The following is an 18,871-nucleotide window of genomic DNA, read 5'->3' as shown; positions in this document are numbered from 1 at the left end:
TATTTAGTCTGTGTGCTTTCTGTTTTCATCCTGGCCATAGAAATATGTCCCCCTCTAGTGTGAGAGACATGTAATGAATCAGCTCAAAAAATGTGTAGAAAACAACTTCCACAGGATTCTCGTGACTCTTGAAACACCCACTTTTGTTCCTGTAACAGTGGTTTGTATTTCCCTCTTGCAGATATATTTTCTGTTTTTGCTTGTCTGTCACACTTAAGTATTTATAATCAAGTAAAAATTTAAGTTAAACAAGTAGCATGAGTAAATGCAAAAGTCAGTTTCCAAATGTTGACTTGGTGAATTAAGTGACAATACTTTTCAAACCAACGTGACTCTGTGTGAAAATATAATTATAATTAAATTATCTTTGTCTGATGCTACATTTGTTTAATAATCTAAAACATTTAGATGTGACGACAAGGCAAAAACAGAAATCTGAAAGGAAGTGAATATTTGACCGCACTACCCCAAGTCTTTTTTTACTGTACAAAAATCCACAAAATGTTGACAAATTGTTCTTTTTTCTTTCCCTTTCCATACCCACCAATGTCCAATATGTTTTCCCTTCTTCCATTCACCCCCTGTCTTTGATTTCAACATTTTTTGGCTGCTCCATTCTGTCATTTTAATTCCCAACACAGGTGATAATTTACCAGAATGGCCAGGTGTTCACCCTACCTAACCACCTCAAGGGTCGTGTGGGCTTTGTGGCCACCATGCCAAGCACAAGTGCCTCCATCTTCATCAATAACACCCAGTTGTCTGACACTGGGACATACCAGTGCCTGGTGAACAACTTTCCCGACGGAGGAGGACGTAACATTGGAGTCATTGGGCTCACGGTGTTGGGTAACTAACTTCTCATCACCACAGCATGTCTATTTTAAGCGTATTGCTGAATGCAAGAACTCTCTCCTATATTTCTGAATAGTGGGTTAAATCTGTTTCACTCATAAAATGATTGCAGAACAGCAGCCATAAACCATCTTTATTTAATGAGATTCTTCAGCTATTTTAACGATGCAATTTCCTCTGCAATGAGCAGATGAGCAATGAGGAAAAAAAATAAAAACATTATTTTTGCTTTGTTAAGTGGTTAACGCGACACCACCCACTCTTCCCATCTGCTAGTGCCCCCCTCAGTGCCAGCATGTCGAATCCAGGGAACGCTGGATGTAGGCAGCGACATCATGCTGTTCTGCAGTTCAGAGGAAGGCATTCCCACGCCATCTTACTCCTGGGAGAAGCTTGACGCACTGCCCAAGCTACCACACAACGCCATGCAAGGTATTACAAACAAGCTGGCCATCGGAGTTCCCCTTTGCCCCACCTTTGCTGGTAAATCTCACACACGCAGAGGAGCTCTGACCAGAACCCAGACCCTTCATCAGTGCCACCTGTTATCTGTACCGGGCCCAAACTGCACCCCTAATCCTGCTGATGGGGGATGAATGGATGTATGGATGGATGTTTGGATGAATGAATGGATGTAAGGATGGGTTGATTGATCGATTTCCACAAGTGAATTTGTGCTGGAATTTGTGTGTTTCCTTTCTTACTTCATGCTGACTACCATCTCTGCCAACACTTATCTCTAAAAAGTGTTATTTGGGTGGTTTTCAGCATCAGTTAGAACAAGTACAGTGGACTATCCTGTCTTTTCCAAGTATGTATTCCAGAAAAAGATGCACATGCCTGTACGCTACTAGTTAGTAGAGGTCTTCTGCCCTGGGATTACATCAAACCCAGAGAACAGACTACTGTGACAATAAAGCAATAACAGCAATTTTCTTAGGTCACTCAGGTAAAACCATTTTTGAATAAACAAAACAAAACATGACCTATTTTGTTAATATAATGTCAGAAGCATTAGCTCTTTTCCTTTTCTGTCTATTATACAACAAACAACTATTTAATTTTATCCAATATTTTGTGAAACTGGATTGTCTCATGCAGACAGCTGTCAAAATTAAACACAGAGGGCCAAGCGCAGGGTGAGGACACCAACATGCTGAGGATCTTTCCTGCAACAAGCGATTCGGCTGCACTTCCCAATGTGTGTAAAATACTGGAAAGAAAAGAAAAGAAAATTTGGACCAGATGGAAATATGGGTAGAACTTGGACACAGTTTGGTGTTCAAACAGGACATTGATCCAAGACACACAGCAAATTTGATTCTGTAATGTATATATTTTTCTGAATGGCCTCAACCTCACCCAGCAGAACACAGCAGGAAGTCTACCTAATTAAATGAGCTCTGCCATTTTTGATAGTGATCAAATATTCAGCCAGAATGAGACCAGAACTTGATGCTTACAGAAATCATGTTGAAAATGTATGGAAACCTCTTATTGGCACTGAGCTTCAAAGTGTATTTCCTTTTTGTAGGTTTTTGCTGTTTACGTCTCACTCAATGTAAAATGAGATTCTTCACACTTTGCAGCGCTGTGGGGTGACTGTAAAACGTACAAAAGTGTCATGATGAACATTAGGATGCTAATCCCACATAGTAAATAATTCCAGTAGTGTACAGATGTGTGACTCTTATCATGCACATCAAACCATTCATCATTTGTCACGCAGAACCAGGAGTCTTACTGTTAAGCTGCACAGCATAATTCACATTTTGTATTACCTGGTAAATGGCTCCCTCTATAGGTTGTCAGCGGAACATTCCTGTATTTTGCATGTAAAGTGGTACACTTAGTTTGAATGAATCACTGCATGTTAACAGAAAAGGGTGTTTTTTTGTTGTTTGTTACAATCACTTTAATAACATTGTGGCTCTGTGTATGTCCCTTCAGACCAGATGCAGGGCACTGTCACCTTGAGAAATATCAGCACAAGCACCTCAGGGTTTTACCAGTGCACTTCCAGCAATGCCATTGGCAAGAGCACATGTGTGCTAAATCTGGAGGTTGTGGCACGTAAGTAAACTGCATGTAGCATCAAACAGAAGCTATTGTTATTGTGAAAATAGTAAAGATTTTAAAATATGACAAATTTCCTAATAATGTTGAGATTGGCAACAAACTAGAATAAATGCAAACAAAACTGGGTTTTGTTTGCAGTTCATTATTGTTATCCTTTATTTAGATACATATACAGAAGCACTCTTTTTAAAGCACTGTTATACTTTTATATAAGGAATCTAATGTATTCAGTAAGTAAACTCATTTTCACGAGTTGACGTGATATGTCAGATAGGGCAGCAATGACAATTGGGAATAAAGTCACATGTCACTTTGAGTGACACATGTCGGATCAGACAAATACAGATTTGCATTGCAAGCAAAAAAGAAGCAGCAGACAGAACATCTTGCACACATCAGCACTCGACACTTTTGACACCAACAGATAAAAAAACAAAGGCTGCTATAGGTCATAGTGAACGTGTTCTATAGGATCTGTCAGTCTTTCTGTCTTTCTTTTTTTGGCTGCTTTTGTCATATTTCTTTGACCTTAGTAGTTATTTATTTATTAACTTTTAACAAAGCATTTTGTATAATTACTGAAAACAAATGTCACTGCTTTATGTGGCTGGAGTCTAATCAATCGCTCCCTGAACCACACAATAAGAAACTAAACACATTTTTTAATGAGTGCAGTCAGTTTGCACTTGCTAACAGCAACTCACATTTTTTCACATTGCAATTACACACTTCAATATAGTTTATTAGGATTTTATGTCAGACCATCACAAGGCAGCACATAAATAAACTGTTTAGTGGAGGACTAATAGCGCTAAGAAAAAAATAAAGCCATGTACATGACAGCTCATATGTGGATGCTTTGGTCAATTCATTTTAAAGTGTCAGAAAACGTCCTGTGGTTATTATGTACAAGCCGACTTACAGACTCCACCTTGCTGCTTTTCATGTTTTGATAGCACAACTAGAATAAAGGAGATTTCCATTATGTTGTAATAATAGAGATAAAAACAGAGCCGCAGTGGAAGAAAAAGTCCTTATATTGTAGTGGAGATTTACCTTGCATCTGGACAGCCAGCGCTACATTTGGTTTAGGTCAAAGCATATTCATGTGATCGAATGACCCGGTCAAAATCTAAACCTAAATTCTTTTGGGACTTTTTGGCGCGATATGAAAAGCTACTTTCCAAAGAAATGGGGGAAATATTAATGTAAAGACCTGTGTATATGGAAGCTGCATCATAAGTTGGCTTTAACAACGTATTGATTAGATGGGGCTGAATACCCTCTATGTGTGTATAACAGCACACTTATTATAATTTTAGAACATTTAATTTTAAGTTAAAACACTAATATGTTTAGTATTGAATTACCTTTATTCTTCAGAGTCTCTCCTCCTGTCTGTCTCTTTACCCTGCAGCCCAGCCGCAGAGTGTAGGTCTGATTGCAGGAACCATTGCTACAGGAATCCTTGCTGTCATCATCTGTTCACTACTAGTTGTGGTTACACTGTTTTACTGGAAGAACAAGAACAAATATGAGGAAGAGGAGATTCCTAATGAGATCAGGTTTGGTTCAGATTCTATTCACCACTATTTGCATTTATATGGGTCATAATAGATTTAGGAAAACTCTAATGCAATTATTGGAAGAACTTGTTTATGTCTTCCTTGTAGAGATAGAATAACTTGAGGAATCTCATTTCTTTTAATTGTTGCATTTTAGCAAAAAAACAAAGGCATTTTTAAAGTCAAAAGTTTTGTCTTGTTCTTGACAAATATTTTTTTCAGGTATTTGTTTTAGTCATACAGGTTTTGTTTCAGACAAATGTATCCTTAGCCTTATCTTAAATAGAAGAGAAATTGTGGATGGCATGCTATTGCAGATGAGCATACTCTGTGTTCACACAGACATCACAAAGCCTTTTCTCAGTAAACCCAAGCCAGTAAATTGGATTTCAGGTTCGGGGCGCTCACCTTTTATTGAATCTCCTACCAGCAACTTATTTCATCATTACAGGCTAATTTGCCTTTTCAGGCCGTCCGTAAATCTCTGTCAGTTATTTACCTGGGGCTGCAGTTTCCAACTGTAATTATTCCTAGAATAATTTGGAAGATAATTCAGATTTCAGGAGTTTTGTCTGTCTCTGAACACATCTGCCTCATTCTGAGCTCAGCTAGACTCAGGTTCCATCCCTGCAGCTCCTCAGTAGAATAAATGAATGTATTAATCCTACATGTGTTTCGGCCTGAATTTAGGTAAATGAAAGAATGAGTCAAGAACCAATATTGTCTTTTAAAGTTTATCTTTATTGGTGTTTTGATGTTTTTACAGTTGTATTTTATTGCATAAGCTGCAGGTAGAAACCGAATAAACTCAATATTTAATACAGTAGATTCAAGAAACCTCAAATAACTATAAATAAAAAAAATAAAACTAGATAACTTACTAAATGTCATCCCTTGCAATTAATTTCCTTCAGGAGTTAAACAATATGTGGAGTCCAACTGAGTGTGATTCAATCTCAGTATAAATGCAGCTGTTCTGTGAAGGCCTCAGAGAACATTAGTGAACCAGCATCATGAAGACAAAGAAGGAAGCTGACTGGTCAGGAGTAAAGTTATGGAGAAGATTCTGTGGCAAGACTTAAAATGTTCTGTTCACAGAAATTCTCCTCCCAATCGGACTGAGCTTGAGCTGTTTTGTAATGAAGAATGAGCAAAAGATGAACTCGCTAGATCTGCAAAACTACCAATAAAGTTTTGAACATTTTATTTCAGAGAAAGGACAAATTGTTAACTAGAGGTTGAATACCAACATCTACAATTTGTCTGTAACATAAACATAAAACTATTTAGTTTTGTAAAATGACTGAATGTGATACGTAATATTTTTAGGATTACTAAAGCGTTTTAGTAATCCTAACATGTGTTTTTACTGTCTTGGAAAAACACAACTGGCTTTAAGGAGTTTGGTTCAGTTTCTTTTTAAAAAGAAATGGGACAATACACATCAACTAAATCAAGTTCTTTGTTAAATACATTGTTGTTGTTTTTTCATAAATGTAGATGGTATCCCAACTTGACTGAGCATGCTTATATATTTCCTCTCAACAGAGAAGATGATTTACCTCCTAAGCGGTCATCATCAGTAAAGGCTTTCCATGCAGATGCCTCTTCCTCAGAGAACGACACACTGACTTCTACAAACACGTATAACAGTCGCTATTGGCACAACCCTAAAACCAACTACGACACTAACTCCTACACACGCTACAATGGAGACACTCGTCAGACCTTTACAGCTGCTCCTACTGCTGCTGTACATGGACCTCACGGAGCCCACAGTCATGGACAACCTCAGAACGCTACACAGGTCCGTGAAACAGCGGTCACAGCTCCAGGCTCCACCCCTTTATCCCGCCACCCACCACCCACCACGGCAACGACCACAACAACATCTTTTGCCAATGGCGGCCACATGCTCTCGCCACCCAAGACTCTAGTAGTCACAACAAACTCTGCCCCATCCCCACCCGCCATGGTGCGCAGCAACGGCACCGTAAGCCTCAAACCAGTGGTGACATCCGCACACGGGCACCACACGCACTCTTATGCTGTTAGCCAAGCGACGCTGGAGCGGATGGGGGCAGTGCCGGTCATGGTGCCCGCCCAAAGCAGAGCAGGCTCACTTGTTTAAAAACCTGATTTGTGACTCTGCTAACAAGACTAAAAGAGTGTTTGGTTGGAATGTTTGAGATGTGATAAGAAACACTGACTGAATATGGGCTGAAACAGTCCACAACCCTTTACAGTTGTGTCTTTCAGTAAGACTTTTTTTTAATCACAAACTAAAAGAAAATAAAAAAGCTTAGGTTTTACAGTGCAGAGTTTAATTGATGCCAATTCTTTGATGGACATAGCACTATTTTTTCAGTTCCTTTTTGTTTGTGCTATTTTTATGGATTTTCTGCTGGTGAAAACAGTGGGATTGATTTTTTTTTGTTTGTTTATTCCCAAACCCCTGGATGATTTCACAAGGCTGAAGTTCAAAATCCTGCAAATCACAGAATTCTGGATCTTCTTCAGGGCTGGATCATTGTTATGATTGTGTGTGTTGTTTTGTTTTGGGTTTTGTTTTTGACCCAAACCAGACATTATTTTTTCTTTTAGCGTGTCAGTTTGCATGGTCACGCAGACGTAAGCTTTGAATCCCACAGCATAATGCATGTGTCCTTTAAGTTAGTCAGCTTTATTTCGCATTATTTCTTCACACTTTTAAGTTTTGATTGACATCAACGATAAAAGTGGCAAAAAGTGAATGTTGAAAGAAATTATTTAGAGTTCCCAAAAGCATAAAAAGTGTAAAGAATGAAATGATAGTTGAAATGGCCTTAGAAGCTTGGAGTGGAATGGTCAGGGGTATTTGGTGCAATAAACTACATAGTGTATGTCAGTGAATGCAAACGTAACTATTTTAACGCACTTTTAGAGCAAAATAATATCAAGAGCTTTGTCTTATGAAAATAGTTTTATTCATTATATGCTTTATAATCAAAAATACATCCAATCCTCTCTTTCAAGCTCTATGATTTCAAGTTGATTAACATGCTGGGTTACCAAACAAAAAGAGACCACTCTCCTGATCTAAACTCTGACTTGCTGCTCAATATAGTGCTTGCTGTCACCATCCTTAGCTGTAGTATCTCTGACTCACACCATGTCAGTGCTGCTTTAAGATGGAAAAAAGATGTCTTATTTCATACATGCTTCATAACGAAGCAAGATAATTTTTTACAGTATTTTTGTTCTCAGCTAAAGCTCACATTTAGTCTTTTTTAACTGTACATATTAAAACAGTAGGCTAGATTGTGAATCAAAAAACATTTTGTTTCCTCATACACATTACATCTTACTTACATTACATCCTAATGTTCAAACGGTTCTGTTTTTTTTGTTTGGTTTTTTTTTACTTCAAGTGGAGGCTACCTTTGATTCTGCCTCATGGTGTTATTTCATACAAATGTCTATCTAATAAAATGTGTTTCTACATGAGTGGGCACATGTAGAATGTATAAACAACTGACACCTTTGGCTGTGTGTCATAGAGTTGTGTTGCTGACCTTCTGTAATTGTATTTGATCAAATTTCACGGGCAGAGTAAGAAGCTGGAGTGTTTCCAGGTCTTTCCAAATCTGATCATTCTCATTTCTTTTTGTGCACATAATTTACCCTGGCTGCGAGCCGTATTTTACAAAGTAAACAACTTCATAACTTATTATATTTATTTTGAATTTCAATATTACCTTAAACTTAATACAGTAACTGTATTTCATTTAAAATGTTACTCCTTTTTAAATGAGTAATGGACAAATATTCTGAATGGCTATTTAAATTGCATTTATGGCATTTAAAACTAAAGATACCATTTTAATTCTACCAAATAGTTAAATTCTTTCTTTCTTTGATTTCTTTGACTGGATCAAGTTTGAACTGAGTGGGTGTGTGTTTTATACCAATTTGCTGTTGTTTGCAGTTGATCTGCAACTTGCATTGGTCTCATTTCCCCTCCACACATTTTGTCTGTTTGTAATGATGAAATGACTTGTAGCTAAACTTTTCTCTACAGAGTTAAGAATAGTCAGTTACATGCAGGTTCTGTTTGGAGCCAGACTTAACCAAACACAAGCTTTGGCACAGCTGTTCAATCTTGTAAAACCCACATTTCTTTTTTTATTCTCTTCTCAGTTCATTGTCATGTGAGGAAGAGCTACATAATTTGCATCTACTACTATATATATGTGCACCTCAATAAATAAAAACATCATCAAAAATGTATTTTGTTAATTCAGTTACATAACTGCAAGTCATCCATGATGCATCATGAAATTATTCTTCTAGTTTTGATTAAGGTGGCTTACAGATTGTAAAATATCAAATTCTATTCCAAGAAAGTTAAAATATTACATAGAAATACAACATTTTTCCTTCTCAGAAAAGTTGTTATGGCCTATGTGATAATATGAAAGAGTTGACAGTAGTCTTACAAGGACAGTAAATATTGCTGTACCCAAGTACAGAAATGGAAAGAAATTGAAAAATTGTTGTAGAAGAAATTAGTAAAGTTACATGGATAACCAGTGCCTTAAGGATATTGTGGAACAAACCCAAATTAAGACTTCAGGGGAGATTAAAAAAAACCTGGACTGAACCTGAATTCAGTGTTTTAAAAGCCACCACACACAACACACAAATGTATCCAGGACATGAAATACATTTCATTTGGAAAATCAAGGTCCTAGAGTACGTTGGATGAGCAAACAGGCTCCGAAGTTGCTTGGCAGTCAGTGATCTAGGGGGCTGTGTCTTCTGCTGGCATAGTTTCAGTCTGTTTTATGAGATTCAATAGCAACGCTGCCATCTACCAGAAAACTTTTGGGGCCTCAGGATTCCCTCTGCTGACAATCTATATTAAGAAGCTGATTAATTTTACTCACTGCTAAAATTACTTGTACCAACTTTAATGATTAGAGTATCACTTTGCAAATTCTAACCTAACCCTTTCAGAGAATCTACGGAGTATTGTAAAGAGGACGATGAGAAATGCCAGAACCCGACAATGCAGATGAGGTAAAGGCCCCTAATAAAGCAGCCGGGGCTGCTGAATAGCCTCATTCTGATTGCCTCCATACCACGCTTCGCCAATGCAGTTATCATCCGAAATGAGTCCAGACAGATGTTGGAACCTTACATATACTGTTTTTAAATTAGTCTTATTTTATATGCAAATTTGAAGAGAAACTAATTTTAAGATTTTTTTTTAGCTATAAGCCAAATCATTACATTGAATAGAAATAACCATTTAATATCACTCCATGTGCACTGTATGTTTCACTTTTGGGATTTGAATTGCTAAAATTCATCTACATTTTAGTGATATTCCCATTTATTGAGATGCACCTGTAAGTACCTTAAATCTAAAGATGATCTGGTTTTTTTTGTTTGTTTGTTTTTTTTTTCGGACAATTTAGCCATATATACTACGTGTTCTGATTTCTTTTATTTTTTCCATTTCCCACACTGTTCTTGCCCTGATCTCCCAGTGCTTACAACCAACTCCTCTTTAATGGGTCTTTTTTTCTTTATATGTCTCTGAAAGTATGGCAGGGTAGAAAAGTTAAATTGAGCTTATACTATTTGTACTCCACACTTATTTTGTAGAATATGTGTGAGAATCTGCTTTGTCTTTATCCCAGATTTATTGAGCATGTCATCTTATGCCTCAGCCATAAAGATGGACTATCATGTAGAAGGTGGTGTATGGCTTGTGTATACAAATAAGTGTGACATGTTGCCAACAGTAAAACCAGTTTAAATATGTAAATATGTAAAGACGTGAAAAGCAAAAAAAAAACAAACACATTATGTTCTAACAATGGGGACAAGATTATATAGGGGAAAAAAACAAAAACATTGGACTAGTAAATAAATATTGGTTAATACATTTTATCTGTCACTCGTTTGTTTACATTTCTGTGACCGTCTGATACATGTTTGTAACTTGCAAAAGTATTTATTCTCCTTGGACTTTTTCACGCTTTGTGATTTACATTCAGCATATTTTATTGGGGCTTTTTGAAGTAAAAAAGGTGTGAATATTTTAAAAGCAGATGAGAGATACATATATAGTTTTCAGATTTATTACCAAATAAAAACTCCAAAAAGTGTCAGTTTTGTGTCACACATTTTGTGTGTAGGCCAAATAGTTCAATTTGACTCGCCTCATCTGTTCAGATTGCATATTCAACATTTTTTGTAGTACATCAATTGAAGCAATCTAAAAGCAGGACTTCTTCTGAAACAGCTCGAGGAGTATGGATATTTATGCAGCCTTATTTGTGAAAGAAAATAAAAATAAGCTGAAATGGTGTTCTGCACTTTAAAGACTATTGAGATACAGACACTGATGTTTTATGTCTAGTAGACATAGTAGACAGGGTAAACTGCATTTTTCAGTGGTGTTTTAAACATTATTCAGACTCATTCATGGAGCCTCTGATGCTACGGCAGGCCTGTGAAGATAACCATGTAGAGAGCAACCTATTCAGAATAACTGCATAGAAAGCATATAAGTATTGGTGTTTCTTCAAACTTTTCTGATTTTCATTTCCAAAGATGAATTGTGTAATGTTGCAAAAGTGACATGCACGCTAAGTAAAAAATCAGAGTTCTACAGTAGCATTGCAAGATGCTGCATAAAGATTTATTTGCTTTTGTGATGCTTTTCTGTACATTTGTATTGTGCCGACTAATACATATTTACCATTTTTTCTACAAGCTCAGCACTTGTGTGTAGCATGAAAAAGTAATTCAGAGCAAAATCTTAAGTGCTGTTGGTGTCCAGTTGACCATTTGGGGGCAGTGTTTAAACACATATCCAGCTTCAGCTGCCTGAAACGAAATATCTAGTTTAGTCACACATTTTCAACATAATAATTCCAGACAAAAAACTTGTAGCCAATCATTTAAATAGTCAAATTGTGTCAACTGATAATGCATTCAGTGTGAATGACCCTTTTGAAGTCTAGCTAAAAGGGAAAGAAATAGCTTATAGTTGACTCAGAACTTGTTTTAATGCAGTTCCTATCATCGCATGTGAATGTCATTAATCTTTAGGGCCTATTGCTTAATCCTAAATTACAATCAACATTTTCTTGTTCATTGTCTAACTCATTTAAGCTTTTGAAAGAACAGCTTTGACCCCTGGAATGACAATCAAACAAGGGCAACGATTTAGTGTTATCCTACAGGGAACATCACCCAGGTGAGTAGTAATGGGTTTCTACTGAGTGTTTGCATTTACTTACACAACACAAAGCTTTGAGTAGCTCCAACAATCAATACACATGCTTTAAATCATTGAAGATGTGCAAAGTTCATCAGCACATTTTGAGTTAAATATGATTTCTTTTTTCTATAAGAACTATGAAGCTTCTGAATACTAAAATAGCTGTCTATTTTGGTTTTCTTTTCATCACTTTTTATTCACAACAGGATTGAGGTGTAATCTTTTTCACTCAGTCTTTTTAACAGTTGCACCTTTTTGGTTAGCTGAAGCAGCCAGTTGAGATACAGACACTTTCTCTGCATTCTGTAGTCAGTGAATTACCTGAGGTCCACTGACAAGATGGAGATATGGAAAATATTAGCATCTACTGCATTTATTAGAATATTTCAACTCTAAATAAGCGCAATAGGGAAAATCCACTGTAACGTAACAAAGCAGCAACACTACTAAAACCCTGATGCATTGAGCTGGTTGCTATCAACATGTGTACTGTTAACTGAAGTGAATCAAGCTGACAAGAAATATGAATGAGATGCCAGCATTTATCAAAAGACAGTCAGAAAGTTGTGACGGTAGCTTCCTGCTTGTTGAAGAACCTGTCTAGTCTGCACAGAGTCCTGACCCCAACGTGACAGAAAACCTCTGTAATGAAAATACAGAAAACACTGTAAGGCATATAATTCTGCCCTACAATGGTGTCTGACCTCACAAATGCACTTCCAGAAAATTTTTCAAAAATTCTTCAAAAAGGAGAGTTAAAGCTGTCATAGCTTCAAGATAGTGCACAAGCTTTTATGTTATGCCACATCTGTTAATTTTCTTCTGTGTTTTGTATGTTACTTATTTGTTCCTAACAGATGCATTGATGTAATACAGAAAATATAATCTATATGTTAAAGAATACATTTAACTTTGAAATGGTTTCTTTTTTTACGCCTATATTTGGGTTAATGTAAAAACACACAAATCAATGAAGAAAAGAGAAAGTGAGGACATAATAGATATCCATTTGCCAGAAACCCTCATGTACTGTACAGTTCAGAAGAACAAAGCCTTTCAAGAATCAGGTTTGCAAACTGAATGCACAATGTAGTCCCTGATAAGCCACTATCGATGCCTGTTACACGGTCCTACCCATAACAATGTCACCTCGTATGTTGTCTATGAAGTAGACATCCATGAGATTATGTATCAATCTCTATTTTTCTCAAAACAGTTTTTCTTGTAGTGTTTTAGATAATTTGGATGACATGATCTCAGTCATTGTATTTACTCGCAAAATAAAAAAATCAAAACGGTGTTTGATTTCAGTTGACACTAGGTGCAATTTGTAGATGTAACTGGTTTTGAAGAGAACACATTGAAACTCTTAAACTCCTTCGAACTTCAATTTGAACTTCATCCTGCAGTTCACCAGGAGGCGCCACTAGGAGGCGCCATCGAGACACAGTCTGGAAAGTGACGAAGGATTCAGAGGTGTGCAAAGAACAAGGTCTGCGTTTTGCTCAAGATTTTATTAAGGAAGACCGGCTGGCAAGAGAAGAACTGTGGCCCAAGATTACCAAAGCCAGATCCCAGGGTCAGGTGACCTTTTACAGAGGTCACATCGCAGTGATCGACGGCAAGGTGATCAAAACTTCATCTCCTTTCTGAGACTACAGATTAACCTAGTGATGGTGAGATGAAGCCTCATGAGGCATTGAACCACTTGAGCCAACTGGTTCGAGAAAGGGTTCATTTCTTGAAGCTTCATGTGCACACGAAACCACCTACTGGCCAGGTGTATAATCACAGCCAGCTGTATCTTAACATGTGTGATGCATTGAATTTTTGTCTATTATGGCTCTTGGGAATGACGTCACAAAAGGTGTAGGACGAAATCATTTGTCTACATAAATTATGTATACACATATGTGTATAATAAAATATTCTTTGAATGTATTCTCTGTGTGTAATTATTCCCAAATTAGTAGTGTCATGTGATATGGCATGTTGTGTAATAATGTTTTTCTGTGACTCTAGAAAAATGGCCTGGGCTTAATCAGGCAGAGGACAGTGAAAGTGCTTGTGGAACTTGGGAGGGGGTAGTGAATAGGCTAATGCTTGTGTAACTTGGATGATTTCATGCATTTTTATTAAGAAACAATTTCTCCACAGTTTTTGGTTTCAAACGATTTCTCTTTTTTGACACTACATCTCCAGCCTTTGAAAAGACACGCTCACATGGCACAGATGATGCCGGGGTGCATAAATAAATAAGTGCAAGTTTGTACAGATTGGGGTACAGTGACCGATGATTAGCCCAGTACTCCAGGGGGTTCTCCAGCCTGCTCATGTTTGCCTCTGACAGGTAGCGCTGGACCTCTACGGTGGCATCTGCTGACACATTTTGAGTCCTCTTTGCCTCCATGACACTAGTGTCCAATCTTTGCCAAAGTCTGCTACCTAAATGGAAACCACAGGCCATGTTAGTAAGTGTTGTAATAGGAATAAGTAATCTCAAAATCTAATATAAAAGATTACCTCCAGTGAATTCTTGAGAGGTGGAAGCCTGAGGAATCTCGTGAGCGTTCTCTTCTGTGTTCCGTCGGATGACGGTGGCACACTCTGAAGTCAAGCGCTTCACTGCTTCAGCAGCTTTTGTGTTGCTGAAAAATGCTATAAGTTTAAATCGTGGGTCCAGGAGTGTAGCCAGCGACAAGATGCTCATTGACTGGAGCATGTGCAGCTTCTCCCTGAGCTGTCTGATGAGCTGCTCTCCTATTTCCACTGCTACTGTAGGTGCCGACTTGGTGTCTTCCTCCTGAAGGGCTTTCTCTAACATCTTCAGGAGGGGGATAACTTTTGATGCCGACACGTGTTCTTCTGCAGAGAGCTCCGTGGTGGCGTGATAGAAAGGAGAGAATAAAGAAAGGCACGCTACAACAATGTCAGTGAAAAAGGGAATATCAGTGTGTAATCCAGCCAATGCCGCTCCTACTGGCTCCCTCAACTCCACCAGACGTTGCAGCATCAAGTAGGTGCTGTTCCATCTTGTTTCCACCTCCTGCATCAGCTTGGTTGCTTGCATGCCCAGCTGAAGCTGCACTTGTGTAAGCTTCTCCCTTAAAGATACAGAAGAGTAGGCCATTAAGTCACTGCAGTAGGAGTACAGACAAACTATTAACATTATATATTGGAATAAAAGAAAAGAGCATACCTTAGCAGTGGTGCTGCTTCTAAAGTAGCCAACCAGCTTCCTTGCTTTGGCCCGGAGGCCAGAGAGCACAGGGTGCTGGTCAAGCGCCCTCTTCACAACAAGATTGAGGGTGTGAGCAACACAAATGAGGTGGCGAAGCTTCAGCTCTCTCACGCATGCCACCATATTAGCAGCACCATACATTTGGGCTTTGGCATGTTGTTGGCGTACTGACAGCCACGCTATCTACCTTCTGATTAAGAACAGGGCTGCCCGCACTGACGCAGCTCAGGGATTACGTGACACGCAGCGCCGTGCGCAGTGCCCTAGTGCCTGTAAATTTAATGGTCCAATGAAGGAAATTTAAAAAAAACAGGACATTTTGGAAATGTCACAAGAAATCTGTGACTTTAGCCGAAGAGCTTTCGCCCCTGGCTGCTTTCGCGTGCTTTGCTGAATTCACGTGCACTTGCAGGTCGTTGGCACCTTTATTTGCCACAGACACATAAGTGCCTGCCTTACACGTCAAACACTCCGCCTCATAGGGATCACGACCTTGACGAAAGCACGGGAATCTTTTCTTTAATTCCTTCGTAAACGTACACTTTTGTTTAGGCATTTTTGCCGTAGAATCGGCGGACACACATGTGCTATCGCCTGTCACACTTAAGGTTTAACTAGTCTAGCGGCTGGTGTACAAGTCAACTCAGCTATCTTTACTTTTCCCACACACACTCGCACACATAATGCAACGTGATTGGATTTGGGGAGAAGGGCGTGACTAATTTGCCATACAAAGAAACCTGGAATGGAGTAGTGGATCGGAGTGGCAATGTAATCACAATGCACTGTAAGCTATGTAATGTGTTTTGAGGCAGTTGACCAAAATCCCGGACGATTTTTAAATTCCCCCCGGATATTTTTTTAGGTCTGAAAAGTAGGACATGTCCGGGAAAAAAAGGACGTCTGGTCACCCTAAGTCACGTGGTACAGCCGGGCAGCGAGGCTTCGGACGTCATCGTTTTCGGCTCCTCCCCTAAATGAAGCAAGCTTCGATACGCGCTTTACGGAAACGCCCCCTCCATTACTCGACACGCCTCGAAGCCTCGGCACATCACGTAACATCACTAGATTAACCTGATTTTTACATCATCCTATTACATCCTGACTGCTAGCCACTGACGTCTCTGCCTGCTAGCCGCCGTCGGATCTGCCTGCTAGCCAACGTCGTCAGCTACCACCTCTGCCTGCTAGCCAGTGGCCCTACATGCTAGCTGTCATCTCCGCTTGGTAACACCATCTCAGTTTGTTACATTGTAAAATTTCCCGAACTCTAAGAAGAAGTGAAGGCAGGACATGACATTTGGTCAGATAAGTATAATAATGAGACTCTTTCTGATATTGTTCTTAGGTGTTTACACCTTTGAAAATGCGCCAAAGTCTTCTGTGGACTTGTATAACAACTCAGCCCACTCCTTCAAGAATTATTCCTGGTCCATGACCCTCGATCAGACAATTTGGACTCCTTCAGATTTTATTACTCACTGGTACTACTTTAATCAAATGCCAACAGATAACCTAGTTCATCTAATGTGCTTGTCTGTCTTAAGAAACTGTTTTATGTTAAATGAATCTTCTCTTATACATCTTGCTCAGAACAGGAGTAATGTAAATGGTCAATGGAAAAGACTTATTCTACTTTTACTCTTACTATCGGGTAATGTGCAACCGAATCCAGGTCCAATTTTCAATAACTTTGATACACCAGGAGAATTCAAAGCCAGATCAAGGCTTGGTATATTACATATTAACTCTCGCAGTCTATTGCCTAAGATAGACCTGGTTAAAATCTGGATTGAAACAACCAATACGGATATTTTAGTTTTGACGGAAACATGGTTAAATAAATCCATTACAAATAAAAATATTTCCTTAGAAGGTTACAATGTTTTTCGTTGTGATCGCCTCAAGAAAGGTGGCGGTGTTGCCATCTATGTAAAAAAACAATTTTCATGTCACACTGCTATCTTCTCTATCCATTCCAAAACAATTTGAGTTTCTAGCCTTGAAAATTGAATTCACTAAGGCTCAGAATATCACAGTTATAGGGTGTTATCGACCACCTTCTGCAGGCTGTGATGCACTTCCTAATTTGTACAAATATTTAGCTGACCTAAATAACAATGAATTCGTTTTATTAGGAGATCTAAATCTAGATTGGTTGACAGCATCTTCAGATAGCTTAAAAACTATCTGTGATTCTTTAAACATCACCCAGTTAATTAACTACCCCACCCGACCTAATAACAGATGTCTTCTAAAATCATCTCTCCTAGACTTAATTATGACAAACGCGCCGCATAAATATACGGGGATAGGAGTTTTTACAAATGACCTTAGTGATCATTGTGCAGTAGGTGCAGTTAGAAATCTTAAGTTACTAAAACCCAAGCCACGTATCTTGTTCAAAAGAGATCTAAAACACTTAAATGAACAAGCTTTTGTTCATGATTTGCTACTTTTTAACTGGAATAGGGTTTCTCTTTTTGATAATGTAGACCTTGCCTAGCAGTATTTTTATGAAGCGTTTTCAAGACTAATAAATAAACATGCTCCTAAACGTAAAATTAGGGTGAAGGGGAGAAATAATCCTTGGTTTTCACCAGCTACTGGGACTCTGCTTAAACAAAGAGATGCAGCCTGGGCTAGGGCAAGAAAAAACAATACTGAGGAGAGCTGGCTTTGGTTTAGGAAATTGAGGAATAAATGTACCTCATTAATCAAGAAAGCAAAGTCAGACTATTTCCTTGCCGAAATGACAAAAAATTTAAATGATCCAAAGAAATTTTGGAAATCAGTTAAATCAGCTACTGAGCAAGCTGAGTGACTTTCCAAATTTTGTTTGGAAAAAAAGTAAAATGGTGTCTGATAAATTAGAAATTTTAAATTATTTTAATGAGCATTTTATTTCTGTAGGATCTCTATTTGATGATTTAAATTCATTTAGCCAAAATGTAAATACTGATGAACTGTTTTTGAATAATGAGTGTAACTCCACCATTTTTAACTTTTCCCCTATTTGTACAGCTGAGGTTCTCAGAGAACTGAAAAACATAGACACCAGAAAATCAGCGGGGCCAGATAATCTGGATCCTTTTTTCTAAAGTTGGCTGCAGAGTTTATAGCAGAGCCATTATCTCATATTTTTAATCTAAGTCTAATCTCTAACAAAATCCCTAGTGTATGGAAATCAGCATTTGTTTTGCCTCTATTCAAAGGTGGGGAATCATCACAGGTAAACAATTACATACCAATCTCTAAACTACAGTATGTATCCTAGCAAAAATTTTTGAAAAATTAGTTGCAAATCAATTGAAGAATTTTTTAGATTCTAATTGTGTTTTACAAAATGTACAGTCTGGTTTTAGAAAAAAACATAGCACTGTTACTGCCACTTTAAAGGTTTGTAATGATCTTATCCAGGCTCTTGATAACAAAAACCATTGTGTTGCTTTGTTTATTGATTTATCAAAGGCATTTGACACAGTAAATCACAAGCTTTTAATTGAAATTCTACACAGGATTGGGCTCTCACATCAAGCTACCATGTGGGTAGCTGATTATTTGTCAAACAGAACCCAGAGTTCAATTCTCTGGTGTCACTTCTTCTACTCTCACTATTTTAAATGGCGTACCTCAAGGCTCAGTTCTGGGTCCGCTTTTATTCTCTATTTATATAAATAACTTGTGTGACAATCTGTCAAATGCTTTTTACCATTTTTATGCTGACGATTTAATAATATACTGCTATTCTGCATCACTATTGCAGGCAATACAGTATTTGCAGTCTGCTTTTAATATAGTTCAAACACGTTTACAAACTCTGAAGTTGGTTTTGAATGTGGACAAGACAAA

General features: G+C 38.0%; 2 protein-coding genes across 5 annotated transcripts in view; one reads left to right on the top strand and one right to left on the bottom strand.

Annotated features, from left to right (window-relative positions):
• Positions 1-10,435, top strand: part of LOC116707692 (serine-rich adhesin for platelets) — a 149,925-nt gene extending 139,490 nt beyond the window's left edge. For all 4 annotated transcript variants that reach the window (XM_032545136.1, XM_032545138.1, XM_032545137.1 and 1 more), the window contains 5 exons: positions 642-849; positions 1,132-1,287; positions 2,806-2,928; positions 4,352-4,499; positions 6,048-10,435. In XM_032545136.1, the coding sequence (XP_032401027.1) occupies positions 642-849; positions 1,132-1,287; positions 2,806-2,928; positions 4,352-4,499; positions 6,048-6,630 (1,218 nt within the window). In that variant the 3' untranslated portion in view covers positions 6,631-10,435. The remainder of the gene's footprint in view (positions 1-641; positions 850-1,131; positions 1,288-2,805; positions 2,929-4,351; positions 4,500-6,047) is intronic.
• Positions 10,436-13,147: 2,712 nt separating this feature from the next.
• Positions 13,148-14,908, bottom strand: LOC116707970 (zinc finger BED domain-containing protein 4-like). The gene is made up of 3 exons (XM_032545676.1): positions 14,302-14,908; positions 13,973-14,223; positions 13,148-13,204 (listed from the first exon to the last, which is right to left on the bottom strand). Exons 1-3 carry the CDS (start codon positions 14,906-14,908, stop codon positions 13,148-13,150), a joined length of 915 nt encoding a protein of 304 aa, XP_032401567.1.
• Between the last annotated feature and the right edge of the window lie 3,963 nt (positions 14,909-18,871).

The sequence above is a fragment of the Xiphophorus hellerii genome, chromosome 18 (genome assembly GCF_003331165.1).
Source record: "Xiphophorus hellerii strain 12219 chromosome 18, Xiphophorus_hellerii-4.1, whole genome shotgun sequence".
Taxonomy (NCBI): domain Eukaryota; kingdom Metazoa; phylum Chordata; class Actinopteri; order Cyprinodontiformes; family Poeciliidae; genus Xiphophorus; species Xiphophorus hellerii.
The sequence above is the reverse complement of the archived record's forward strand: the minus strand, read 5'-3'. Positions and strand labels throughout refer to the sequence as shown.

What these genes read in the sequence shown, in the direction of transcription:
- LOC116707970 (XM_032545676.1), bottom strand. Translation starts at nt 14,908, where the DNA reads ATGGCCTACTCTTCTGTATCTTTAAGGGAGAAGCTTACACAAGTGCAG. An exon ending in CTCTCAAGAATTCACTGGAG is followed by an intron (nt 14,224 to 14,301) that starts GTAATCTTTTAT and finishes GTTTCCATTTAG; the next exon opens with GTAGCAGACTTTGGCAAAGA. An exon ending in TCTTTTCAAAGGCTGGAGAT is followed by an intron (nt 13,205 to 13,972) that starts GTAGTGTCAAAA and finishes GGCGCCTCCTAG; the next exon opens with TGGCGCCTCCTGGTGAACTG.